Source organism: Apis cerana, linkage group LG12, assembly GCF_029169275.1.
Source record: "Apis cerana isolate GH-2021 linkage group LG12, AcerK_1.0, whole genome shotgun sequence".
NCBI lineage: Eukaryota > Metazoa > Arthropoda > Insecta > Hymenoptera > Apidae > Apis > Apis cerana.
Genome location: NC_083863.1, coordinates 10,299,552 through 10,327,538, shown reverse-complemented (window position 1 = coordinate 10,327,538; position 27,987 = coordinate 10,299,552). Strand labels below are relative to the sequence as shown.

General features: G+C 38.3%; 2 protein-coding genes across 7 annotated transcripts in view; one reads left to right on the top strand and one right to left on the bottom strand.

Annotated features, from left to right (window-relative positions):
• Positions 1-27,987, top strand: part of LOC107995720 (alkaline phosphatase-like) — a 185,718-nt gene that overhangs the window by 93,259 nt on the left and 64,472 nt on the right. For all 6 annotated transcript variants that reach the window (XM_062083145.1, XM_062083143.1, XM_062083147.1 and 3 more), the window contains exon 3: positions 27,484-27,658. In XM_062083145.1, coding sequence (XP_061939129.1) covers positions 27,484-27,658 — 175 coding nt within the window. The remainder of the gene's footprint in view (positions 1-27,483; positions 27,659-27,987) is intronic.
• LOC107995721 (caspase-1-like) lies at positions 81-27,487 on the bottom strand. Its single transcript, XM_062083149.1, has 5 exons — positions 26,818-27,487; positions 22,134-22,357; positions 8,567-8,742; positions 4,916-5,012; positions 81-479 (listed from the first exon to the last, which is right to left on the bottom strand). The coding sequence occupies exons 1-5, from the start codon at positions 26,967-26,969 to the stop codon at positions 217-219; spliced, it is 912 nt and encodes a 303-aa protein (XP_061939133.1). The 5' UTR covers positions 26,970-27,487; the 3' UTR covers positions 81-216.

Sequence of the window (27,987 nt, the reverse complement as noted above, 5' to 3'; positions counted from 1 at the left end):
TATATTTTTTTATTTAGTAAAATTAGTATGATATAATATAATGTAACCTTTACTTCTCTATAAATTTTCAGTCTATTTCATTTCGAAATATTAAATTTCATGCTTTGAAGAAAAAGCAAAAAATTAAAAAACATTGACAAAAATGCGATTAAAATATGTGTTTTCTTTGTCATGATCGTTATTTACAATAACAATGATAAATGGACAATTAACAAATTAATCCAAAGGATCGGAATCTGTCCTTTCATTTTTCGACAATTCAACCAAATATTTCGTTTTATCGAAATATACCAATCGCGTTAACGTAGAGACTATAGTTGGGGCTTGGAGTTTATTTTCCTTGCTAAATGTCCGATTGTAATTAACTACGTGCCTCACGATGGAAGTCATCATTCTGAGTAGATCATGGGTCCTCCAATGTTCGTTCAACTCTTGGGTAATTTTATTCATTAAACAAGAACTTGTATTTTGCCAAGAAGCTGAAAGTCATAATCGAACGATGTTCAATGTTATCTATTCTTGTGTGTATGCATGTATGTGCGCTTACGCAGCAGACGAATGAAAGTAGAAGCTATTTCACATCTCAACTTCTCAAAGGACATAGCCTTTCGATTCGAATATAACGAGTGATTCGGACGTGTAATATAATAATAAATACAGATGTACGATTATGCGTGAAATGTCTCGTGTCGGTTTAATTTTGAACCAGAAGTTTAGAATTACGAATAATCCAAGGAATCAGAAATTTTGCAAATCGACTCGGCCATTAAGAGCGATCTTTAGCCTCCGATTATTCGGATTAGATTCGCAACAACTAATGACCTCATCGAGGACCGTTTATCAGAGAATACAGTTTCTTTGCAAACGCAATTGGACGAACAACAACACGAAAAGAGGATCAAGGGAGGGATTGGCGCTCGTGCAAACTCGTTTACAACTGTTTAATCCAGCGGTTTCTCTTCCGGGTGTTTTTTTTTTTTTTTTTTGCGCGCGCGTTCACAAGTTGCCACGAAAATGGCGCCACAGCATCGAAACGGTAGAAGCGAATTATCGTTAGTTGCGGAACGGAGTATGAGGTTTTGGGAATGTATGCAAGTATTTAAATGGTCCAATATGGAGGATAATATGTAATTAATGAGGGAATGTGGGAAATGCAAACGAGCAAAGTAATATAAATAGATATTTTATCTTCCCAAACGTTCGATAAAAATGGACGATTTAAGGATATCGTGAAATATAACGAAAAATAAATTTTTGCAATTAATTCTCTTGCATAAATCGAAGAAATTCTTTGAGAAAAATTTCAGGTTAAGGAAAAACCGTTTTATAGTGTCAGTTATAATATTATAGACGGATAAGGAAAAGGAAAAATCGTGGAAGAGAAGCGCGAATGTTCCTATATCCCTGACAGTCATGGATGGATCCTAACACTGGATGAAAATATATTTTCCACGGGAAAATAATCGAGACGTCCAACAATAGAGGTGGAAATAGAGGCAGACATTATCGTCGAAACGTTAATGGAACGCGAAGAACGCAAATACGGCAACGTTATCGCTTCGGGTAATCGTCCCGTAAGAAACGTTTTCGTTGTCAACGCGATAATCGTGATAATCATTCGTCTGTTTCGACAGATGTATTCTCGAACGCTTAATTTTGCCGTAAATAATTCTCTCATACTTTTATTTCGAGCATTATACGATAAAGTTTACGGAAGCCCAATTTTTGAAATACGATACGATACGATGTAATTCGTTCCACTCGAGGATAATCCGCAATAAATCCAATACGATTCGAGGAAAATTACGAATAAACCTTTCCAAGTCGTCTGTTTACCATCCAAAAAGGACAAAACATCTGGGAAAAAAAGCTCTCGATACTAGCCTTCTCCGAAAGCGAATCAATCCATCGGAGAATAATCGTCTCCTCTCGCGCCACTTTTCCTTCAACAACCACTTCGTCCCTCGTATTATTATCGATTACAACGCGTACAACAGAAAGCGCGAATTTTTTCTTCCTGATCGAAACCCCGAAACGAGTCTCGATCCGATTATTCTCGATATCATAATTCCACGAAATTCAAATTGGGGAACATTATAATAACATTCCCAATTAACCGGCCTTCGAATTACAATCGCTTATCAACCACGTAACGACTAATTATGAAACACGAGGGACGGTCTAACTATATCCCCGATATCGATCACTCTGGACAACTCTGTTCGGGTATAATTTCCTTCTTCCTTTCCAACCAACGATTCTCCACGATTCGGATTATCCGTGGACTCGAAATCATTCCGCGGGAAAAGATTTTTCTGCGCCGAAATCACAAAGGTGTTTTCGCCTCATTCGATACATCGCACGGAACAATCGGGGTTCTTTGTCACCGGAAACTTCGACAATGTTATCGAATAATTTCGTCAACGATTCGATTACCCGTTATCCTGTTCACGCGTGGTGGAAAACACGGTTACTCGTGCGTTATACGCGTGATGATTCGAATTAAATATCACGTTGCTTTTTAAATGGATAAAAATATATTTTGTCTATTGTTGGGATATTACTTTTTCGATCGTAGGGAATATCTTTCGCTATAAAATCGTACATACTTGGATGAATAGACGCGAACGATAGTTGATCCGTGTTTGATTGAATTTAATTCAGTGCTGCTTAATGCGTACCTCGATTTATGAGGATCGCTTGATCGACGTCAACATTAACATCGCGTATCACTGTATTATCGACGGTGTTTCGCCGTCAACCGAAATTTCTCCCATTAATCTCGATAACGAAACGTTCGTCCCTTTACACGCATCTATCTAACGATTCGTAAGATAATTTTCCACAATGATTTTTCATGATTTTTACTATTCCAATTTTTTCTGCAAACAAAGTTTTACGAGTAAATTGCAAAAATTGATAAAAATCCTTCGTTTTTAATAATTTCTACCATCGAAATTTTCTTTGAACGATCCGAAATGATATGCGTATCGATGTCACGCATATGGAAGAAACGAAAACATTTCTTGTGTTTTATCTTAATTGTGAAAATCTACCAATAATTATTACGCAATAAATAGAGCAATTTTCAATCCATCATCCCTCATAAAATTTCGCCACAAGATAATTCCCGATCACATTGCCGTCCGTTTATTTAACGCATGACGCAAATCAACCGATTAACGATCCGAAATGACGCGCGACTCAATATTTTACTCTGTCAATTCGATGACGCGCCGAGGGAGATCAATGGCGTCGGAAGTGACGCGAGTCAATGATATCTGCCACGGCCCTGCCGAGACAATAAATCCTGTCTGTATCGCTTCGCGTCCACTAACAATCGCCGCGCTATCTCTTCCGTTATAGATTGTCCATTCTCTCCGTCCTCTCTCCGCCATCAAGAAACTTGTTCTCGACTCTGTGTGCGTGTGTTCTCGAACGACAAACCGGATATCGTAACTTTTCATCGAAAATTTTAATCCGACCGACTATTCGATTACTCCCCGACCGATAATTAGCCGACACTGTCGAACGCGTCGAGCTTTCAATTAATTTCCACGCAACAAATTTTCCGGGATTAATTAAATTACGTTCCGCAGTTATTCGCCATATCCATATTTTTGGATAATTAATTCGGATGGGATGAGAGATTTTTTCCACCTGCGATTGTATCGACAATTTTCACACGTTTCTCTTAGGAGAAAAGGACGGAGAAAAATTCGAGCAAAGTCATTTCTTCTTTACAACACCGGTCGAAAATAGGTTGGAAAGTAGAGGCGGCTTAACGCGAGGGCAAATGATTGCGGACGTTGAACGAGAATTATTTACGCGACACGGTGACGGGTGAAACAGGGGAACAAAGATGCCGTGTAACGGGCGAAATATCGCGTGTATGTATATTTATCACGGGTTACGCACGATTAACGTGATAATTCGTGCATGCAATTTGTGTCCGGCAGCTTATTATTACATTCTCCCTCGATAAATTAGCGCGGACCAAGAACACGGGACCTAGCAACGGCGTGAAATATTCCTTTTGTCCTTCTCGTTCCCGAATATTCACCGGAAATTACCGACTATGATTATACGTTTAATCGTCAAGATATCGTAAGATTTTCCAGAGGAGAAAAATTATAAATATCTCCTAAAGTGGACGAATAACTTTTCTTGTTTTTCTTTTTCTCAAAGTGGATCCGATTGATTCCGAATGAAACTATTTTTCAAACTTACCTTTCATCTCGATAGGACGATTGGCCTGATCAATTGAGCTAGCCGAAACGTCGATAGATCCCTCCATCCCAAATCTAATATTCCAACTGATCGGCTGGTAATAAGGATTGCAGGTTTAAATTCTAGGTAAGAATGAATTGGATATTATTGGAGTTAAAGATAGGAGAAATTTTCGCATTCGATTTCAGATCCCCCTATTACACGAATTTTCGAAGGTACTCGTCCCTCTCTCGAATAATCGAATACATTCTCGTTCCGACGATGGAACACCGCGTGTGCAAATACTCACCAACATAACAACGAAATTTATAGTCCTCCTATTCTTTCCGCCTATTGACTTGCAAATGAATGCTCGACAGGGATGCACAGGGGGAGGGCGTGAATTGCACACGCACGTGTTGTCGCGCCTATTCAGGGACCGAACACTCGTTGAAAGAATCCGCGAGAGCACAATCTTCTCTCCGACGATCTACCGAGGAAACGACCCCTTCGAGCACGTACCTGCGTCAACTTCCCGCGAGATAAAGAATTTTTTTCTTCTCACGCGAAATAAAGATGCAAACATTCTCGCGTTTGCATAGAAATATTCGTACATTCATATGTATATATACGTACATACATACATACATACACGTGTGTTTTTAAAAGGCGCATGAGCCTCAAAACAATGTATTCGTCTACTTACAATTATAAAATAAGTGTATGACCATAATGTCGGAGAAAGAGAAATTGATGGATTGGTCAAGACCGTGTATTCCGTTGTACGATGAATCATAGTAAGTCTGGAAGAAAAGAAAAATATAATTTGTGAATGTAATTTCGACTTCGCTTTTGAAAATGAATGTTGAAAAAGAAAAAAGAAAGATCTAATAAGCAGTTTTTAATTCGTTTTATATATATCCGACGATGTCGAAGAGATATATCGATTTTTAATAATTTTAACAATTTTAATATTCGGATAAAATTATATGTATTCATCTTTGCTTCTCGATTTTCTCTTTAAACTCGGTCAAGTTTCGATACGCTCCATTAGGAATCTTTCGATCCACAGATAAATCACGTACGTATTTTCGTCCAATTTTATTTTTTTATTTTATTTATTTTCTTTCTTTTTTTCCAATCCTTTAACTGACATTCCCCCAGGAGAGAAAATCGCTCTTCTCCCTATGCATCACGCGGAAAGTCGCGACGTTATCGTGAAAAAGATTGGCGAGGATCGCGATTAAATACTGGAACGCGACATGACGAGGCGAAAAAAAAAACAGAGGCAGAGTTGAATTCGCCACGATACGAAGAACGATCGATACAGCGATAATTTTTCCACGCTCTTCGTTAATCGTCTAATAATAAACAGTATTTTCGAAACGAATCCTCCGTTCTCGATTCTATCGTGAAATTTTATTCGACTCCGTTTCAAAAAGAAAGAAAAAAGATACTCGATCCCGCTCTACGCGATTGTTGGCAAATTTCCTTTCCTTTTTTATCCTCGTATGTTTATCGCGTAAACACGTAATCGCGTTTGCGCAGAAAACTTTCTACGGTTCAACGTCACGCGTGCCCGTATCCACATCCACGCCGTTGACACGTATTCAAGAGCTCGTTAAACGAGTTGCGAAGCAAGCTCGCCAACTATAAAACTCTTTCGCGCGCCTTTGAAACGTCGCACGGATAATTAACTATGTCGTCTTTTCCACTTCCGTTAGCGCCGCGCCACCTCTCACTCGTCGCGAACAACCGGAAACACCGAGAGCGTCAGAGCCACTTTCCTCCCCGCGAGAACGAGCTCGTTCCCTCGATTTTCACGTGTCCCCTATCGTCGAACCCTTAACCCTTCGTGGCAAGAATTCGTTTCTTGTAAGCGTGAAACTTGCCTTCGTCGAGGAAACGTCGAGGAGAAATGTAAAAAAAAGGAAAAAGAAAACGCGAAACCAACGCTCAATGTCGTAGCGAAGACGCGGTTCGTAGTTAACGAGGGGGAGAAATTTGATCGTCGAGGATTTTTATTTCCTTTTCCCGCGCTCCCGTGTAATCGCGTCTCAAATATTTTTCCAGCATCGACGTTCGCTTGGTGCTTTCTTTTTTTTTTTTTTATCACGGGATATTTTCAAATTCCGCGCTATTCCATCACGTAACAACGATGAACCGCATCAATCGCGTATCTAAATAATTCCTTAATTATACGCTGCATAATTGCATAAAAATTTCGAAGGGAGGGATAACGTTTTTAGCTGAAGGCGTTTCCGAGAGTTTCCAGGCTTTATTTATTTAATTTTTTAACGAAATATATCATATTATATCCGGTATAAAAATTAATTATCGCGCGCGTATCTCAAATTCGTTAGCAATCGTTGTATTCCCCTTCGATTATTCAAAATTTTTCGCTCAATAACACGAAGCATTTATCCAAGCTATTACCGTTGAATTTTTAAAATGATGTTATAGAAAAAAAAAAAAATTCCCGATAAACGAGAGAAGCGAGTCGTTATATCTCGTTCAACCCTATTAAATCTATTTAACGAAGAATGGTTAATAATCTCGAACACGCATCGATCCCAAAAACAAACTGGTTTATCATACCAGCGCTAACAACGAATTCGAATTTAAAAAAGAAAATCCTCTGTCCAGCTTCTCTAATTACGATAAAAAAAAAAATAAATAAATAAAAATAATTTCAAACGCTTACCAACTATTTTCTATCCATCTTGTCTCCACTCGTCTCCTCTCGCGCCCGTAAAACGAGCAATATATTTATACACGCCATCGTAAGTAAGTTCATCGCGTTAAATTTCGTTTCACGATTTAAAATTTGCCTCGAAATATTCGGAGTATGCTGGATGGGAGGGATGCGACGTTTCTGTTTGCACGAGCGTCGAGTGTTTCTACTTCTCCGCGTTTTCGAGTTTATTTTGTAGATCCCACGAAGCAAAAACATCCGTTTCTATCGCGTTTCCGATAACCGGGGAATGAACGGTGTTAATACGCGGTTGCAGATGTGTAATACGTTGGTGTTGGTGTTAACGACAAATTGATTCACGCGGAACAGCTTGTTTTCCAAGTTTCATTATATCGAACAAAACACGGTCTTATTGCTTTTTGAGGGAGGAGGAGGGAGGGGAGGGGGAGACTCGATTCGAACTTGGTTTCGATCGAACGAAAAAAAGTTAAACAAAATGGTTTCGTATGAAAATTTATCGGAATAAAAAAAATCGTGCGAAGCGGATGACAGCTTTTTTCTCGAATAAATAAATTTTTTTTTTTAGTTACGATTCTCGCTTCGAACGATCTCGATGCGATCTTTTCGAGAAATAACGCAGACTTGTCCGACTTGAATGGAAACACGGAGATCGAAGTGAATTTGTCAAATGCAGCGTGCTTTAAAATTTATTTTCAAATGATGTTTCAAATGCACGTTTTCTTGAATACGATCAATCGTATCGATATTTTTCCCTATTTAAATATTTTTTTCAGAGAATTTTTCTTTGATTCATTTCCAGTCGAAATTGAGATCGCAAAAGAACAAAAAAAAAAAATAACATTTCCGCGGTAATGCGCTTCGTGTTGCAAATCCTTGAGAGATCATCCCGTAGCAGATAAATGGAAAAAGATCAGGCAAGGATTACATCGCGAACGAAATCAAGATTTACGTTATCATCGTGTGAAATATTCACATTATCCCGTTTTATACTCTTCCTACTTTCGGTCTCGAGATCAATTTCTTACGATTTTCTCGATTATATCGCGATTCTATTTTATCAAACAACTTCGCGAGCGATTGAAAACCTTTTGAAAATCGAAGATCAACATTATCGCGAATCAAGGCATAAAGATATCTTTATTTATTTTATCTTAAAAATTAATTTACAATTTTAAATTCGCATCGTACATACAAATCCTTTCATTTTTATTTTAATTTCCGTTTGAATAAACGGTAAAAAAATATTATAAAAAAAAACTCGAGTTAATATATTCCAAAATATAGAAGAAAGATATAAGCGAGTTAATTAAATCTTTCCTAACAATTTTTTCACCAATAGATTCATCGGGATGCAAAGATAGATAGAACTAGAACAAGATCGATGTATTTATGTATTTCGCACCGACTCTCGCTATCTCACTATCGAGATTTTTTCCAATTACGATGAAGCGTTAATTTTATTTGCGATCCAAACAGGTGCGCGGCCAAAAGCGTAAAGGAGGAGGAGAAATTATTGATAAAAAGAGAGCAACACAGTAGTCTCTCCACGGATTAAAGATCACCAGGGAAAATTTGTTTCGCGGATGTCGATGTCGAAGAACAAATATATCCGAGAAAGAAAAAAAAAAAAGAATAACTCACCTGGAGGAAGAATATCTTTGGCTTGTCGATCAAGCCTGGACAAGAATCGGACAGAAAAGGCATCCAGAGCATTTGGGCTGGATAAAACATATTATCTGCTTTCAGGTAACCCGATGTTCCGGTGGACAAAACGGCTACGGCCAGACAGTCGTTGTTCGTATGATCCTGGGAAGCAACTTTAACGAAAGGATTAATTAATTTAACGGCCGTGACAATAATCTCGGCCTCTGTTTACCCGAAATAGCTTATAACAATACCGAGGAGAAGAGGAAAGTTTTATCACCGCTCTATTTCACCCGAAAAATCATCCACCTTGTATTCGCGAAATTGGTATTTCTCTACATTTAGATTATCCCATCCAATTCGCTCATGATTATTATGGTAAAATGGCGAGGGGAAAGTTAGCTCTACAGGTGTTTGGATTATCGAAGGCGTGGAGATAATCAAATCTTCGCGTATAAAATAAAATAAAAAGTGCGAAAGGGAAATTGATAAATATTTATTTAATTTTATTATCATTAATCTAGCAATTCTATCAAACCGTTTATTAAATTCGCGCGAATGTTGGCTTATCTTGTTTATTTCGCTCCACTTGATATTATATCATCTCGTCCAGGTATAAATTATGCTATTGTATATACGGATTGTAACACGGATCCCGCTACTATGTACAACGATTAAAATTGCAATAACGAAAGTGGTTTCGCGTTAAAATCTGGTAACCGCGCGCGTAACAAGTGCGAGCCGCGTTATAGATTCGAGTGGCGCACGAGTTGCCGCATTAGATTTAATGAAAGGATTAATTAATTCAGTGCGGTTCACAATAGTGATGACCGACCTGTTTACAATGATGGGTCATACGCAAGCAAATCGAGAGGTTAACGACGGCACGTATCGTTCGTTTAACCTCTCGCCACCTTTCCGATTTCACTGTTGTGTTGCCACAGCAAACAACGATCCGACTTGAAAATCACTTTTCCAAACAATTCCGAACCGCGTTCATTCCGAATCCGCCTTTCTCCAATTTCCACCAATTTCCCCTACCTTTCCATTTTTCCTTCCAATTTATACGAAAAGAAAGCAATCTTACGATTTTTTTCACTCGAGAGAAGAAAGAGCGAAATTTAATTCGAACAAAAAGTCTCGTCGTTTGGATAGGTAAAAATTGGGCAGATTCTCTGCAAAAAGTTTTATATTTTTAAGATTAAATTTTTGTATTTTTCCATTTTTTTTTTTAACACGAGGCGATACATTCGACCGCGAATATGTATAAAAAAACAAGGTATCTCGAAAATTCGGGAAAAATTTAATTTCGAACGAAAATTTCGTTACTCGGTTAGAAATTAAAAATTCTGAATAACTCGAAAAACTGATATTAGATTATCGGACGTATTATTTTGTATGTTAAACGCTTTCTTTTAGGGAGGCAATCAGTCCGAATCTTCGAGCAGAACTAAGCGGATTTCGTTTTCCTTCGAGAGTTCTGTTTTTTCCGGATCGATTCTATTGGCTTTTCGCTAGCTTCAATTTCTCATTCTACAATTTCTTTCTTTATAAAATTATATAAAATAAACGTAATCTGCGTAATTTTCTATAGAGGTTTCGTAATATCAGAAAGCTCATTCTTTTTATTATACGCGAAATTTTTAATAATTTTCTCGCGTTATCGATACATTACAAATTTTTAGATTATATTTGATATTTTGTTCTTTTTTTTTCCCTGTGAAAGGATTTCTCATTTCCGTAAGTATATCTCGTTTTTCGAAACTTCTGTTCCTTTTTTTTAATTTCACCAACACCAGGATAACCCGACTCTGACGCGCACAAACTAAAGCGCGCAAACCTATCCACGTAGTTAACTTTTTTTTGGTCAAGCTCCGTGAGAAGCCATCCGAAATGAATTTTAGATAATGCGGGATTAAAGTATAAAAGGAAGGGAAAAAAGAAAAGTACAATCGTTCTTCATACCGTATCTTCAAAACGTTGCCTAAAGAATATTTACCATGATTTTATTCGATTTTATTCATGTTAATAGTCAACATTAAAAGTCGTATTATTTTTCTACAAATTAAATCGTTCCGTGATCATCATGAATTTTCTCTCTCTCTCTTTTTCCACGTTTTTCTTCCGCTAATTTTCACCACGCTATCTCTTTTCGTATGATAATTTCGCTCGTATTTAAAACAAGCTCGCAAGAGTGACGCGTCGAGAAGGAATGTTCGAGAAAAGTTTCAGCGACCGAGGTTGAAAGCGTTCCTTTCCTTTCTCGGTGTGAAATGTTTTGAATACACCCCCGTTCTCTCGTGTACGATGCATCCCACTTTTGTTAGAATATCAAAAAAAATATTTAAGATTGCAACCGACGTAACAATCGGCTGTTGTACACGAACACAATAATTGTAACAAAATTTCTCAAACTTTCGAATCTTTCTCACAATCCTCGAATCCCTCGAGAAAATTGTAAAATTGTAAAATTTCCATCGGATCTTCATATTTCCAACTGAAATTCGAGGAGAGGGAGAGAGAGAGAGTTCGAAAGAGGCACGGTTCATAAGCACGAATAAATAATTCCTGTATCGAATGGCTCGCAATTTTCCCGACTGCCTGCCAGCTAAACAAATAAGCGCCACCGACGGAGAAGAATTAGAAGAGGGGGGATAGATGGGAGTCGAGTAAAAATCTCCGGATAATTCCTTCTCGAACAGGGGCGGCGATTTCACGCGCTATTTGCTCCGCCACGATGTGTACAGCGGTCGAAGAGAGAGAGAGAGACTTCTTTACCTCGCCACTTTTCCTCCACCGTTAATTAATTCCAACGGGATCACCTTCGAATCGATTACAGAAACGGACAATCGAATTTTGGGAGTAGCTCTAATTATCCGTTATCCGATAATATTCGGATACTCGAGAAACAGGAATTCGTCTTTCTCCTCTTTTTTCCTTTTTCGTGCGATCGAACGTATCGAATCGTGGTACAAATGCGTAAGTTTGTTACCTGTGTCGACCATCGATGCTTTCCCCTAGGTGAACGCGTTAGAGGCGTGAAAGGATATGCATGCGCATATCCGGCCAATATTTATAGAGGGTGTGTCGTGATCGATACGGTGAATATGTAACCGATGTCCGGAATATCTAAAATATTAGATTAAAGTTCTACGAACATAATTTTGAATTAGATCGTAGAATTTGTGTATAAGAAATCGAAATTATCCTTGGAAATTTTTGTATTTCGAGAATGGAAGATACGTATCGTAACAAATGGCTTCTCCTCCAGAATTTTTGCCTTTCCAATTATTACAGGTTATCATTACGTGTTATCTGCGTTACGCGCATATTTCGCGAAATCGGGTGAAACAGGGTTGTTGAACGAACGAGCCACTCTTGACGCCATTCGAGATGCACGAAAGCGGACAAATAACGGAATAGAGCGACAAAGGGAGGATGGAATTCAGTTATAGGAATTCAAATAATTATCCTCTCGTCGTGTCAATCACGTTTTTCCGCGTGCACGGTTTACGTAATTCGTTCCCGACTCGATCAAACGCGAAGGTGGAATTACATTGGCTTCTGTGAAATTCTTATAATTATATCCCCAGCCAACGAGGATCGCTTTAATAACTCGCGTTCCGTTCGCGTGATATTTCCTATTTTACGTTATCAACTCGAACTTGCTTCTCTCCACACCAATTATCACGCGTTTCACTTGTATACTCGCGTTCGTTGAAAAATTGCCAAGGAGATGCGCAATATAATATTTAAGCGCGCGATATAAAGCGAATCCTGACGCGATGGAACGAACGAATATTTTGTATATTTTATACAGACGTCGGAAAGGCACTTTAGGGATCGAAAGAGGAGTCTATTTGGTTTAAGTAAAATCAGAGATTGGCCGAACGTTGGTTCAACGTTGCGCAGGAATTCGAGCAAGTTTGGTCGAAGAATCAAAGGAGAGGTTTGCCGAGATGGAACAATGAGTTCGTCTAATCGTGAATTTGAACGGAGGATTTCGAGGGGGGTAAAAAAGATTAAGCGAAGTGAAACTAGATAGATTGAAATTTGTGAAAAGAACGAGGGATTAAAGATGACGATGGAGGGGGAGAAAGAAGCGAATAAAATGAAATGGATATTTAGAAAAATGTGGAGCGCGCGCCGTCAGAAAACTATAAACCGGATAAAACCGGTGAATTTCGTTCTCGTGCGTTCGTAGAATCGATTTCGCCTACAACGATTTTACCATTCTTGCAACAGGAAATTGAAACATTTATCACACTTCGCATTCGCGATCACCTCGACTCAAATTCCCTCGTTGGAAAAATTCTACGTGACTTACGACTCGACGAAAATTATAAATGAAATCGAAGGTGAATTATAAAATCGCCCGAGACGAGGGAAGAGATCGGGACGATATCTTTATTTCCGTCGGGGGATGGGAACGAAAAGTCTGGCCGATGGAACGAACGTTCCCCTTTCGTGGCGAGTCTTTTCAGATCGTCGAATGAGAGCTCGGCACGCGATACGCGCATTGAACGGGTGCACTCGATGTTTCGAAGTCGGCTGAAATCGGCGTGACGAACGAAAAATAAGAGAGAGGGAGAGAAAGATAGAAAGAAAAAGAAAAATTAACAGCCATCTCTGGCAAAATGCTGTTGGCAAATTAGAGGATTTATCGGATCGAACGATTTAGAAAGGATCCAGTGGGATATAAACGATTTAACTTTTTTTTCAACGTTTTCTGGGGGTGAATTAAAATCGAACGTGCGCGTTCATATCGTTAGAATATACGTGAGATAATTACGATTAAGATGCATGGAAATCTACGCGAATAATTAACGAATGTTATTAATATGTTCTCTATTTGTCTAAGAGAATCGTTTCACTTCGGCGTGCATTGATGATTCATTGATGGGCGGGCTGGAAAGCCGGCGTTATTCGCACGACTCGAGCGTATAATTAAGTTTAATCGGATAAATAAATCGACGATAGAGAAGCTTTCGAAGGCTTATACGGCATATTGTTAGAGAGAATATTGAGAAAGACGCAAGGAGTTGGAAAATGGAACGGGCTCGAGTTTACATTTAGTAAGTCGAACGTAGAAGAGGATAGTCCTTACGAGGGAGAGATGCGATTCTTACATCGCCTGGATTATTATGATCGTAGAATCTCGAGGCTCTCCTTCGTTCGAATCGGTGATATCATAGTTAAATTAACCGAAATTCGATGTTGGCGTTCTTACGAAAATAATCATTGCGATGAACTTTATCTTTAATATATTTTTAATTTTGTTTCGTAAAAGAGAACATCATCCGATCTACGCGAAATCTAATTTCGCAGCAAAACAACTCGCAACATTTTGCATAATTTTATAGCATTCTTCACAACGTTGATTCCATTACGCTTTTGATAATATTACTCGCCTTGGTTTACAAAGCGCTCGGCATTTATGGGAGGAACTCGTTTACTCTTTTTCTACCGATGATAATTATTTCACGTCGCAGCTATCGCTTAACTCGAGATTTGTTCAAAAAAAAAGAAGAAGAAAAAAAAGGAACCAGCGATGGAAATTTCAATATTAACGCGATTCGTTTAACAATTCTACTTTAATAACTACTTTTTCATCGTTCATCGTTTTTCAAGATAGAGAAAGAATTTGGAAAAAAATATTTGATTAAAAAAAAAAAAAATTGTCCTCCAATTTTTCCGCTTCGAATTCTCCATTGGTAAGAGTAAAGTTTATTTGAACGTGGACAGTAAAAATTATGCTACGAACAGCGGAAATTGTGGCACGATCGTCTTGTTAAATCCACAAGAGAGGAATGAAACCGCAAAAGCTACGTTTTTCCCGTACCTCTGCCAATACAGTTTTCAAAGTAAACGAATAGAATAAGGAACGTATCGATCTCTCCTCTATTTTTCGAATTATATTTCTTCAAAATTTTACGCTTCTTCTTTTTTTTTTCTTTTTCGAAGAAACGAATATATATTCCCCCCTCCATGCTTTTATTTTTCCCGTAATGCGATAGGGGAACGTCAGTTATCAATTACAATTGTGGTAATTCAACGGGATTTAATTATGCGCGTGAAACTTTCAACGATTAACCCGTACGAAACAACGCGCGTTGCTCGTGTGTCGGGAGTTTAAATAACGGATACCAACGCTCCTATTCAATCAACCATCCATTGTTCCTTCATCAATATTATTCAACTCGTTAAAATTGCAGCTGAAAACTATATATAATCACGAGAAGGGGTAAAATTATAATTGTTCACAACGTTGTTCAATACGTTGTTCACCGCTCTCCACTTTATATTTTATATCATGGATAATTAACGGTATATTAATTACGCCACCATCATCCATGTTTTCGTTTAATGTAATTATTAATTCTTTTCCGTATTTATACGAGGATTAATAATTTTGTTTGATTATACGAATAGAAATCGTATAAATCTAATAAATCCATGAACGAAATGGAGGAAAAAGGGGACAGTATTACATTTGCGATTCAAATTTCGATTCGAACTTTATTGTTTCACCGGTGATTTTCGATTTTATTTGAAAAAAAAGCTAGAAATCATTCGCAAATCATAAAACTTTATCATTATTTGATATTAAAATTTATCGAATATCGTTTAAAACGTACATATATATATAGAGAGAGCCAATACATTCATCGATTAAATCATAAAAAGATACAAATTTATCCGTCAAAAACCACTTAAACTTCCTATCCGTCTCACTGTTATACATTATCCTCAACTGGTGGATTAAAATAATCTCTACTAACTTTTCAACTTAAAAAAGTTCGTAAGTGATGACGAACGCCGCTGCATTTTAAAAACTGATCTTGCTGTACTCGTCGCAACGAGAGGGATATTGGTTTTTTCTCGGGAAGGATGAGAATCGGTGTGAAAACTCGATAATCTCGCGGTATCGTACAACACTGGGCCATCCTTAACCGAAAGTGTCGTGGCTAAAATCAAACTCGATATAACTCGATCTTCCACACCTCTGTTAAACATCCCTTGGCACGGATCCAGTATGGACAAACGCTTAACGCGTGCCGAGCCATGAAACAGCCAGTCATCCGTGAACTGAATTATTAAATCGCGCCGCGTATTGTTACGCGAGCCGCGAGTAATTGCTTCGAACGTTTTCACCTCGTTCCACGGATCGATGCGCGTCCGTGTTTATCCTTAAACCGTTTTAAACCATCCTGTACACACCTCGTACATCATCGACGCGTCTACGTGGATCCACGTCGCCCCTTTTCCAATCAAAGTGGGGCTGGTTTACTTTCGTGAGACTTTCGTAAAGCGATCATCGCGAATTGAAAAGGAAAAAAGAAACAAATCGTATCCGTGGGAATATTTAACTATTTACGAGGCTGGCTGGCCCTGTTTTCATCGTTTCATCCCACGTTGTCCGACGAGGAGTGGCGCAACTGCTATTTGTTCAGCAAATAAAAGTCGCGTACACGCTTGTTTTTTGCTTTCTATATCGGATCCAGACACGAGATACGAGCGCTTTAGCCGACTAAACGGTCAAAGGGGAGAGGGAAGGGAAAAAATAAAACTATTTGTTCATCCCTGAGTTTCACTCACTTGAGGAAAGAACGGATTAAAAACAACAACAACAACAAAAAAAATAACGGATTTAACTCCGGTCAAGTGTTTTAGAAGTAAACGTAAGATAATATCGTTGATCTCTGATCGAATAAACAGCAATGCGTGTTTACATTTTCCCGACTCTTCCTAGGATCTCGAGTAGAATATTTTTTTTTTCTTCTTTCCCAAATCGAAACTTTGTAATTAATGGGAACAGTTTATTTCGAAATATTTCGAACTAGAACTATCCTGAAGAGTAGCCAAATCGATATATCGAACTATTGGTATTAATCCCCCGAAAACTCTCTATGAGAAACTATCGCGAACGCGTAGCTGCGTAACTTATCGCATTATCAAACTTGCCGTCGCTATTTTTAATGCCTCAATTTCTGGAACCGTGCCACGTTAGTTGACCTATCTACGTTCCGTAAATTCGACTCTGAAATTTCGATTCAACAATTTTTCCCATCTCTCGATTATAATTTTCTTTCGAGTCGGCTCGGGTGAGAGATACTCGATGATAAATCGAATAAAATGATTTATATCGATGTATTATTATTATTATTATTATTATTATTATTACGATAAATACGTTTCGCGAGCATTTGTAAAACGCTTTGGGGTCGATAAATGCTTCTCTCTGTTCTCGAATTATGACGAAATAAATGGTTAATATATAATACGCGTAGATAGAATATCACGTTTTGATATTTCGGTCTCATTGAAGAAATTTGATAACTTTGTTTACTTGTGTGAAAATTGGAAAGTTAATTGATATTTATTTATAATAAGGATGATTATTTAAGCCTCTGTTTTCAGTTGCGTAAACAAGAAAAAAAAAAAAAAGAATAGAAAAGTTGTGAAATGTTTCACGAATGTTTCGAGGACACTCGTTTCCTTAAGTACACTCTCCACCCTCATTGAAGCTACGCAAACAGCATTTTTCTCGAGTATAAAAGTCGGATAAAAGTAGGTTTAATATTTCATGTGGAATTTCATAATAATATCTATACATTGTAATAGATAGCTGTGGTAAAAAAATAATTGTTGTTTTTCAAGGGAAATTAAAAAAAAAAAAATAACATCGAAATATAAGAAACGCGTAAAGTTGTTCAAATATAACGATATCGATAAAATTTCCATTTTAATTTAATATTACCTTCAATTTCGTATTATTATATTTATTATATTCTGCGTGAAATAAAGTTCTAGCAGATAATATTAAAATAATTCGATAGGGAGATACGTTATTAAAAAAAAATATATTTTAAAATATTATTCATTACTTCGTTATTTAAATACAAATTTTAAATTTATTAAAATAGATACTAATAAATGGAGGGGAAAAAAAGAACGAATACAAAATTGAATGAAATATAATCGTGATTAAAGATAATGATCTCGATACATTTCCCCATTGTTTCGTCTTAAAATTTTATCTCATTAACCATAGAAATTATAAAATTTCAACATCGTACGAGATACATTTTCGAAACCCTCTTTTTTTATCGGATTTCGATATACAGGAATTTAAACATTTTTTTCCCCTTATAAAGCGAGAATAACCTGCTCGAATTGTTGAATCAGATGCGTTACAAATGAATTCAATAGTTAGCATTGAAAATATATGTTTGAAAAAGTGGAAAAATTTTTTACCGGTTTTTTAATTTTAAACCGGGCTATTTTACGGATCTAGATTACATTTTTCTAATATATTTCAAAAAGTTCTTTTACATTTAAAAAAGAAAAAACTTTTCCTGCATCCACTATCTGATAAATAAAAACATATATATTTTTCTTTACGAAATGTTGAATCAACGTTACGGGGATACGTAATATCTTTGGTAATTGCGTGCCCTTTCAACGTTGACGTTTCAATCGAGGTATCAACTATGCTAAACTCATGAGCCAATGTCACGCCTAAATCATCATGACTAAATGACAATATACCCGCTTCTATATATACACCCTCATCATCCCCACGATTCCCTTTATGAAAGTTATCATCTTATAATGGATATGAATAGAGCTCCTAAACACAATTTATCAAGAAAAATTGAAACCCCTCTAACTGTCTCTTAAAGTATTTGAAACAAGTTATATTTAAACAATTATTTAATATTTAAATTAAATATCAATACTTGAAGTTAGTTTAAGTTTCGTTATCGAGATTAGATAGAATCAGGAATCCTTTATTCCTATAACGCATAAAAGAAAAAAGAAAATGAACCTGGACGCGGATTCTCGATCATTTTCATTTAACTAGGGATCAAGCCGGGAATGGATTAATATCCCGAAATGTGCCGGTATTTATCCGGCAGTTGGCATTTCGCGCGACATCGTGTAAACGGTTGGAATGTTTCATTCCCCTCCTGTAACGCGCGATCGAATAAAACAACGATCATTAAAGCCGTTTAATTACATGCCGTTTACAAAACACCTGTCGACCCCCCGGCCGAAAAATTTCCCGATAACTGGAATCACGCAACTGGAATAATTGAAAGTCCGCTCTCGTCTCGTGGAAATGGAACTTTCAGTCGTCGATGAAATGGCGCGAAAAAAAAAGTCCGCGTTTCGAGATAGTTTTTTTTTTCAACAACCTCCACGAATTTCCCGTTCGTTCTCTGCGGACAAACGCCAAGTGGGTCGAATTACAACACGATACGTCGCAATTATCCCCCTCTCCGCCTTGAAACTCGAAAATTGGAAAAGAAAGGAAGGGAATTTCTTCTTGTAAAAGAGAAAAATGAGAAAGGAGGAGATGGAGGACGAAGGAAGAATAAGAACGCGATGTTATGAAAAGTCTTTTGTTACAAAATTCCGCGATCATCCGACTTCGAGTCGCGTGTATATTTGTCGGCGAGGGGAAGCTGGCCGGCAGAAGGACGCTTAATGAGCTCGTTGTAAAATGTTTGTGCAACTTCTCGCAACGTCCATCGACTTCGTCATTGTCCATAGAACGACAGGGAGGGGCGCCCTTTTCTTCTCTCCCTCGCGATACTCTTTCGACGAAGAGTCACGGGCGGGAATCATTGATGGGGCGTTTGCTGGTATTGCAGCCTTTGTACAACAATTTTTCCGGACAAAGAGGTCTCGAATCGAGATGTTTGACCACCGACTAGTCTATCGATTTGTGGGGGAAGTTTGTCGAAGAGGAGTTGAAGAGGAAATGATCGAATCGGTGAACAAAACTTGAATATGGTCCCGGATCGAAGATACGTTTCAGAGATTCTTCTTCACTCGTCAGCTTTATACGTATAAAAGAGAGAGACAAGTCGATAAGTTTTTGAATATAAAATATAGGATAGGAGAATAGGAGAGTTGGTAAGGAATTAAGAAATGCAAACGGAATTCATTTAAACGCGCGGTTTCCCTTAATGGAAAGAAATAGTTATTCGAGAATAGTCGGAGAATGCAAATTTTATTTGAAATTCGTGGATTCTGATAGAGGGAAAAATCGAGGGATACTTTTTACGCGTAAAGTACATGTGAATTGGAATGTAAGGGAAGGCTTTACGAGTGGAAAACGACGCGAAAGTCGTGTAAACAGACTGTTTCACCATTCTCTTTGCGCGCGGCACGAATTTTATTTGAAATTTGTGCGTTGTAAGGGAGACAAAAATTCCTTTTTTTTGGTAAAGATTCGAGTTTAAGCAAAAAAGCTGATTTTATTTTCTGCTTTCAATTCTTTCGTATTATTTTATTTACGGTATACATCTGTGTCCGAAAACTTTTTAATTATCATTTCGTCTGTATTTTTTTTTCAACCAATACAAATCGACTCGAACAACAAGTTCGAAAACGGTGTCAAAACATCATTCGATCAAATATCAATATTATCCGTCAAACGCGATTGTACTCGCGAAAAATGTCGATTCGAATTCGTTTAATTCGTTATCTATCCGTTATTAACAGTATTGCTTCCCTATTATCATTTAAACGACGCTCCCTTCTCCCGTTGACTTTGCACAAAGAGTCAAAAAAGAAATTATGAATGCGATGCCAATTATAATATATTGGGAAAATACGATTTCGGAATTTATTTTCACAGCCGAGTTCCCGCGGACATTTTTGCGACCATAATAAACTTAATTCCATTTTTCAACCGCATTTTCGATAATAAATACGCAAACAAATATCCGGGAATATCGAGAATAACGAGAATCGATACGAACGCTTGATTTAAAAGAGGGTGCTTGGGGTAAAAATTTATACCGAATTGCCGTGTTAATCACGATCCGGTATCGAATCTAACTATAAGAATTTATTCGTATCACACTTTTCGACTTCAAATTTCCCTCCGAATTCTATATACGCGAGAAATTGAATCTTCCTTTACAAATTTCTTCCAAACTTCTTTCCAAACATCTTTATTATCCGAAATTAATGAGAGCGTCTCTCTTTGAATTTTTCTCCCTTCCTTCTTTTTTTCATAAGCCGCTCATTGTTCGACGAGCGCAATTTAAGACTCTTCTCCGAAAGCAAACGCGTCGATACTCCCCTTCGCGATTAATTAACAATTATATTCGAAGCAGGGGAAGTTATCGCCGATTTATCCACCGCCTCCCTCGATTCCGGCCAACAGAAAGCTGGATTCATTGAAATTGAGCAGGCGGCGATAATAATCCGGAAAGGTGTTTTTAAACGAAAAACGGTGGCGAGAGACGGTTGTTGCGGATGATTCGGAAGAAGGCGGACGATTTACGGAGCTTCACGCTTGCCCGACGATGCAAGAACATCTTTGTTCGAGGTCGACAAAAGCTTTTTGATAAATGCACGTCGAACGCGATGGTGACGGCTATTGTGTCAATATTTGAATGGATCAACGATAAATAGAGGAAAGAATGGATCGAACGAGAGAATATGGTTTTCGCGATGATGCTGACTTTTCACGGACAGCCACGGTTCCTCGCTTTCATCCTACTTTTCGCCCACCGACGGTTTACCGACCATTTGTCGGCCAAAAATGTTTTCAAAACGTTTGCCAAAACCCCACTCTTTGCCAAAAACCGCACCGCGGCAATTTTTACGCGCGAATTTAAGGATATAATCGGCGACGAGTTTCGAATTCTCGCGAATTCCAGGCCCCGTTTATTCCAGGTCCGGCTTACAATTGGAATCGCGTGCAGCTCTCTGTTCGGGGGTCTTTTCTCGTTTAAAATAATTCCGAGACAAAATTATTCGCAAACGGAACGGGAGATTAAAGGTGAATCAAATTATCTTGCGAATTCGATAAGACGATTCGATTACGTTACGGGTTGAAAACGGTTCGTATTTGGAATCGAAGCGAAATCACTGGTTTTCTCGATACCAGAATCCATCACGCCATCACGGATATAAAAGTGACGCGTGTACTCAAATAATAGATTTGTTAACGAGTCACGCTCGAAATAAATTATTTCGCGTATTATCCGTCTTTGGCCGCTATCTGTGGACCGGGCGCCGTTTAACGAGCGGAAAAATGATTAAAATCCGCCCCCCGCGTTGTGTATAACGCAGTTTGTAGCCGAAATCGCGTTATTTCGTCCAGCGTTGCGTTACTTCAAATTGAAAAAAAAAAAAAAAAAAAATTCGAAGCGGAAACAATTGGTGGAATTTATCGTAATTTTGCGAATGATTTTCACGCAATTTCACGGGGCCACGATGCGCGGCCAATTGCTAATTGCCCGTCCAATTTTTCGTTTTCATTTTTAAAACCCGTCACGCGTTTGTTATCCCCCCCGAGGGAACGGAGAAAAGCCGAACGCTATAATCGAAATTTCGAGCGATTCGTTATTTTTACACTTACGCTTATCTTATCGCGGATATTACACGGAAACAGAGATTTGGAGAACGATTTAATTCGTGAACATTCGGGTTAAGAACGTACGTAATATTGTGCTCGCTCATTTTTCATCTTACGCGATTACGAGGAAAGAAATTTGTTTGATTAATTTATTAATTTTAGATTGTAAATACTTACCATCCTTCAATTTTTCTATTAACACTTGTAACGTTGCGTTGACGATAAGTTCCACGTCGAAGCCCATCATCTGTAACGTTTGCGACAGATTCCTTGAACATTCCTCCGCATTATTTCTTCCTTGATATATCTTTACGTTATTGAAAATTAACGCTTTACCTCTTCGTTTGTGATTCATCTTATACACCTCTATATGTGGATCCACGTATTTTGTCTTTTTCTGTCTATATCAAAACATCGAGTTAAATTAATCAATGAAAGCTATTAAATAACAACAATATGATTATAACCGGGATGATAAATTTTTAAAATGAAAAGTTTCTATATAAAGAAGACATTACGTAACTTTAACCGATCCTTTTTCAATCCTCCTCCGGCATATCGAATTCGCATCGCGTTTCCCAATCATTCATCTTTTCAAATTTCCCTCCGGCGCGGTTGCGCGGTACACTCGATATTTCAACGTGGAGAATCCTCGTTCGTATTCCGCGCGAAAACAATTTATCCACCCGATTATCGAGCTTCGACGCAGCTTCGTGCTCGAACCGGCCATATTTATAATCGGGAGGATTCATATCTCCGATGCAAACTCGATATCCCGCGATACGTTCTTTTCGTACTCGATTCCAATCTATCTAATGCAGGATCAATTACACGCCGAATTACGCGCCACTCTCGAAACCCCCTTTTTCCCTGTTTTACGATTCCATTGTACACTGGTGAATTCGCAGCAACCTTTCGCAATACACTCGAACGATATATTTTTCGGCCCGCTGCCCAAATTTCCCTCCGTTTCCGGACACGGCCGATCGATACGCGGCGCGATCGATACGCGCGATGGCGATAAAGATGGGAGAGGGCGAAAAAAGGGGGCAGAGAAAACAGGGGAAAATAAACAACGAAGACGAAAGCCGTAACGAAAACCGCGTATCCGCAGTGTCGACGACGGTGTTCACCGTTTTTTTATGCCCCCTCGTAAAATTTTGAATCCCGGGAAGAGGGAATTGCCACGCCGTGCGGACAAATTAAACGATTAAAATATCTCGCTACGATTGTTTCTCCTACTTCGTTCCTTGTTCGACGTATTTATTACCAGTGATTTAATTAGTTCAATAAATTCACCGTGGAGTCGACTGTGTTATATAATAATTACTCGAAGTAAGTTCGATTTTTAAATCTGAATTTAATCCAAACTTGACACCACGAACGCGTTTCTCCGAGAAACGTTTGGGGAGCGAACTTTTAGAACGCACATGATCGTGGGGCGAAAGCGTTCGAGCTTCTAATTCTCGGTCTCGAATGGCAAGTTTTGCGCGCCTCTCCGAAACGAAAAGGCACGATCGCGTATAATCCGTCGCCGAGGGTCTCGCCCTCCCTCTCTCCCCTCTCCCCAACTGCATTACACTGTTTCGCAGTTTCCGCTCACGTACGCGGTGCGAGCGCACGCCGCGAACGGAAAATCTTGGGAACGGCGTCTTGGGAATCGAAGAGTCGCGGTGGGGAGCGAGACGGATCCATCCGACGCTCGATTTAATTTCAACTTGGATCGCGATCCCGGGTTAAAGAACTCGTAGTAACGGCTCCCCTCCCCTCTTCTCGTTTCACCGCGTCACTCTTCGTAGCTCCTTCCTTCTCGCGTGCACGTGAGAACGGTCGATCGACCGAGGCCGACTGCTTCCAGGAGTGGGGGAAGGCACTTTCGCGCCAACAACGCCGAATAACACGCCGTGATGGGACACACGGATCCAGTGTACGGAGAATACGGTGTTGTTGGAGCGAAACTTTTGATCGGTTCAAAGGATGCAGTTTTTTTGCGCGAAATACAAGTCTTTCGATACGTAATTCGGGCAGAAGAAATTTTTCATGAGAATTCTTGTTCTCCGAATTGTTGTTGTCGTTGCTTTTATCGCTTTATATATGGTATCGATTTTTAAATCGGTAATTATGATCGTGACTCGCAGCGTGAGTTTATAATTTAGACGGGCAATAGCGTAGCTTAAGAGAGGAGTTGCGGTATTTGGAACTTAGAACTCTGTGAATGCGTGCGTGCGTGCGTGCGTTAAAGGCTTTGTTTGAATTGAGTGCGTATATGTGTGTGTGCGTTAGTGTGGCTGATCGTCTGTGTCTACGGTTGAATCCTCTTAAAGGAGTGCAACGTGTACTTGAGATAAAGTTCTGGCAAGCGTAACTAGCAATTCGAACGTGCATGCGAATTTGGAGAATGGTTCTAAAAAGGAATGGTTATTATTGTAGTTTATACATATATATATAGGTCTTATTAGTTTTTTCCATTTAATACGCATTATGCTGTCAATCTTATGAAAATTGAATTATCTTATGAATTTGCATATATTCAATATGCTAGCTTTATACTTGGCTGATTTATTAATAATTTCTGACCTATCTTCTGTCTATATAAAGTCATTCGTATTTTTAATTTTAGAACGTATAGATTTTTTTCGAAATAGCTCCACCATGTACAAATTCAGTTATACGAGGAAAGAAGGGTGATGCGGGAATTTCCTCGATAATTTACTTAATTCTTGCTATGTTTAATATTCTATCGTATCATAAACTACTTACGTATAATATATCAAACTTTACAAGTATAAAGTACTTGTCACAACAATTAAGGAGCTCTTATAACGCACACGTATTGGGATCAAAGAGTTATGGTAAACTCGTTATAAATTACGTTATTACGTATTAACTAACTCGAACCTAACAACTCTCTTAATTTACAAAGCTCGATGATGAATCGAAACGTCATCGAATTTATGAATCAACACTTTCCCCAAATTTTCCCTTAAACGTCACTGTTAAAATTAGAAAAATTAATTCGTTCGAGGGATTATCCAGTGACAAACATTTCACGGAATTGTAAATTATCTTCCAAATATCAGATTCGATCGCGTATTCACGATTCCGATGACATATGCACATATTAACAGGATAAACGTTATCGTCGAATGAAAATCTAATGAAAAGATTCCAAGAAGGTGTACAACTTATATCTTATTTGATATGAATCATTCGTTTTTCCTTGATCTCTTGTATCGTGTTTGCCAAGTAATTTACTTTCGTAATATTATTCACATTTAGAGGAACAGAATCTATATAAATTGTTAAGCATTGCAAATAATCCCCACGATTTTCATCAACGATCAAGCACTCGTCGATTTCCGGGCGTAAAAGCGATCTGCGCATCCGCGAAACAGCGAGCAAAGCGGATGTAAAAAGCGGCGCGACGAAACGACAAAAGAACGATGAAGAGGAAAGCGGAAAACGCGACGCGACGATGCCGGATCGTGCTTTTTAAACAGTTCGAGATTTCTCTTTCTGTCGAAAGAAAGCTCCTTTTTCCCAATGGTGAATGTAGACGCGGCGCTTTTACGACGGGCACACGCACAAAGCTTGCCGCTTACAAACTAGTCATAAATGCGGATCTACCCCGCCCATTATCAAACAAATGTTCAACCGGCCATTATAGCGGTTCGTCGCGTTTCCTTTGAATTTGAAAACAATTTGCACCGACTACTAATCCTCCGCTTTATCCTCTCTTATTTCTCTCCGCTGACACGCCGGATATAAATCCCCGAACAACGATTATAACGATCCTGACCAATTGGAATATAAGAGGAGCAAGAGTGCAAATTGCGGCTGGGAACGAGGGACGACGTCGATTTCGTTTTGGCCGAAACTTTTTTCTTCTCCATCGCGATTCCGGTTTTGAAGGGGTACGTTGGTTAATTTAACGAGAGGCTCGTCCGATTTAAAGAGCTTTATACCTCTTTGCGAATTTTAAATGCGGTTCCCGTCCGTTCGGGCGAACAAAATTTTAAAACCCCTATCTCTGTTTGTACCGAGATTTTTTTCTACGAAATGAATATCGAAGGAAAAAGAAGAAGAAGAAGAAGAGGAAGAGAGAGCGAAATTTCATTTCTAATTGCGTTCCCTATTATAATCGATTGATAAAATGTATATTTAAAAACGAAAATCGATACGCTGCAAGTGTTTTCCTAGTCTTTTTTTTCGAGTCTGCTGATAAACCGTTATCTTCAATATTTGCAAAAAACATATATACTCGCGTAAATCCACTCTCTGATATATTCCGTCGAACGTCTGCCGATCAAAATTGTAAAAATTAAATTCAAGAGGCAAATTACGCGCTCGCTCAATATGGAACGCGATCTTCAACGTTTCAGAGCGCAATAAGCAGACAGCCGCGCTCGTAAAATTTAATTTCACCATAGAAATGTTAATTCTCGTAAATATGCATATTTCGTGCTCGCTTATTTCGTTTTCATACGGGAGAGATGTAACGTAAGAGAGTTGGATCATCACGAGATATTACGTCCCTTCGTTTATCGCGCCATTGACGACTCGCTACTCCCTCGCTTCGAGTCACTTTTCATCAAAGGTTATCGATATTTCAACTCCTCCTATGCGTAGATATATATATATATATATATACGTTCCTGCTCGTGCGTGTCCACTGGAAGAGAGTTTTTTCTTTACTTTTCAACCGTTATACAGAGAGTTTCCCTCGCGCAAATAGAAAATGGAACGAAATTGAAAATTGACCGACCATTTCAATGCTGATCGCGATGAAAATCAAAGGGAAAGGCCGAACACGATATCATATCACCAACGATTATAATTAATATAGAAAATATTTACTCACTTCAGTTTATTACCGATTATCACACTGTCCACTTCGTCGTATTCTTCCTTTTTAAACGATTCTACACCGTTAAGAGACGAGCATATTGCTTCGACGTTTATACTCGATCTTCCTAAAAGTATATTCTGCGTAATTTGAGTTATTTTGTTCATTTTTTTTTTTTTTTTCAATCAGTTTTTCGTCGTCGGATGTAGTCACAGTCGGATGAAACTCACAGCGAAACTGATAATCACGCTTATATACAATATATATCAGCTTTAAAAGATAAGAGATAAGATACCGAGAATTTTAAACGAAATATATAGATAAATTTAATTTTAAATAAGAAAGATATTTACAATAAAAGGAAATACCAACTTTTATTTTATTTAAATTCGGGCTTTCTACAGTTAAACGATGATCAGAATGTAAAATATATATATACGTATCACAATATTTGAAGTGGAAATTGAAACGCGAAGATATTTTCCGAACTGATAATCTTGTTGATCCAACTATTGTGTCACGCTCTAATCGTAATCGTTCAGTTCAGACGGAACTTTCTATCGAAAGAATAGGATCTCCTCCTTGGTTTCGTTTCATTTTACGAAAGCGATAATCCTCTCGTTCGTAGCGAATCTCTGGAACAGTGATTAAACTACATCTTCCATTTTCGTTCGTTTCCAGACTTACAACATGGATGCCCAAGTCGGAGAGTCGTCAGCATGCGCGACGGCATTACTCTGCGGGGTTAAAGCCAATTACGAGACTGTTGGCCTGGACTCCTCTGCACGCTTCGAGAACTGCTATTCCAGTTTTGATGCCCGTGTACCGTCCCTTATCAATTGGGCGCAGGAGCAGGGTAAATATTCCAACGTCAACAACTAATGCAAAGGATTACATAATCGATCCCTATCTCCCGGCCAATTCGAACTTAATTGCTCGCGTCGATTCGTTGCCAATTCATCCTTTTTGTCTCCTCTTTTTTCCTTTTTTTTTTTTTTTTTTTACCTTTACTTTGTTTTTTTCTTCTTTTTCGTTTACATTCTCCCTCCACGTTTTTCCAATTTCTCCTTTTTATTTTATTTTACTTTCCATCCCGCTTCGTCGTTAATTTATCGCGAAATGGTTATCGTTGGGAATATTAATTTTTAAATTGGGTTTTTTTTTTCTTCATATTCCATTCGCGTA

Bases quoted from the DNA above. Each gene is read 5' to 3' on its own strand.
- LOC107995721 (XM_062083149.1), bottom strand. From the start codon at position 26,969: ATGAACAAAATAACTCAAATTACGCAGAATATACTTTTAGGAAGATCG. The intron at 22,358-26,817 runs GTGAGTAAATAT...GTTTTGATATAG, and splicing joins ATAATCGGTAATAAACTGAA to ACAGAAAAAGACAAAATACG. The intron at 8,743-22,133 runs GTAAGTATTTAC...CTTTCGTTAAAG, and splicing joins AATAGAAAAATTGAAGGATG to TTGCTTCCCAGGATCATACG.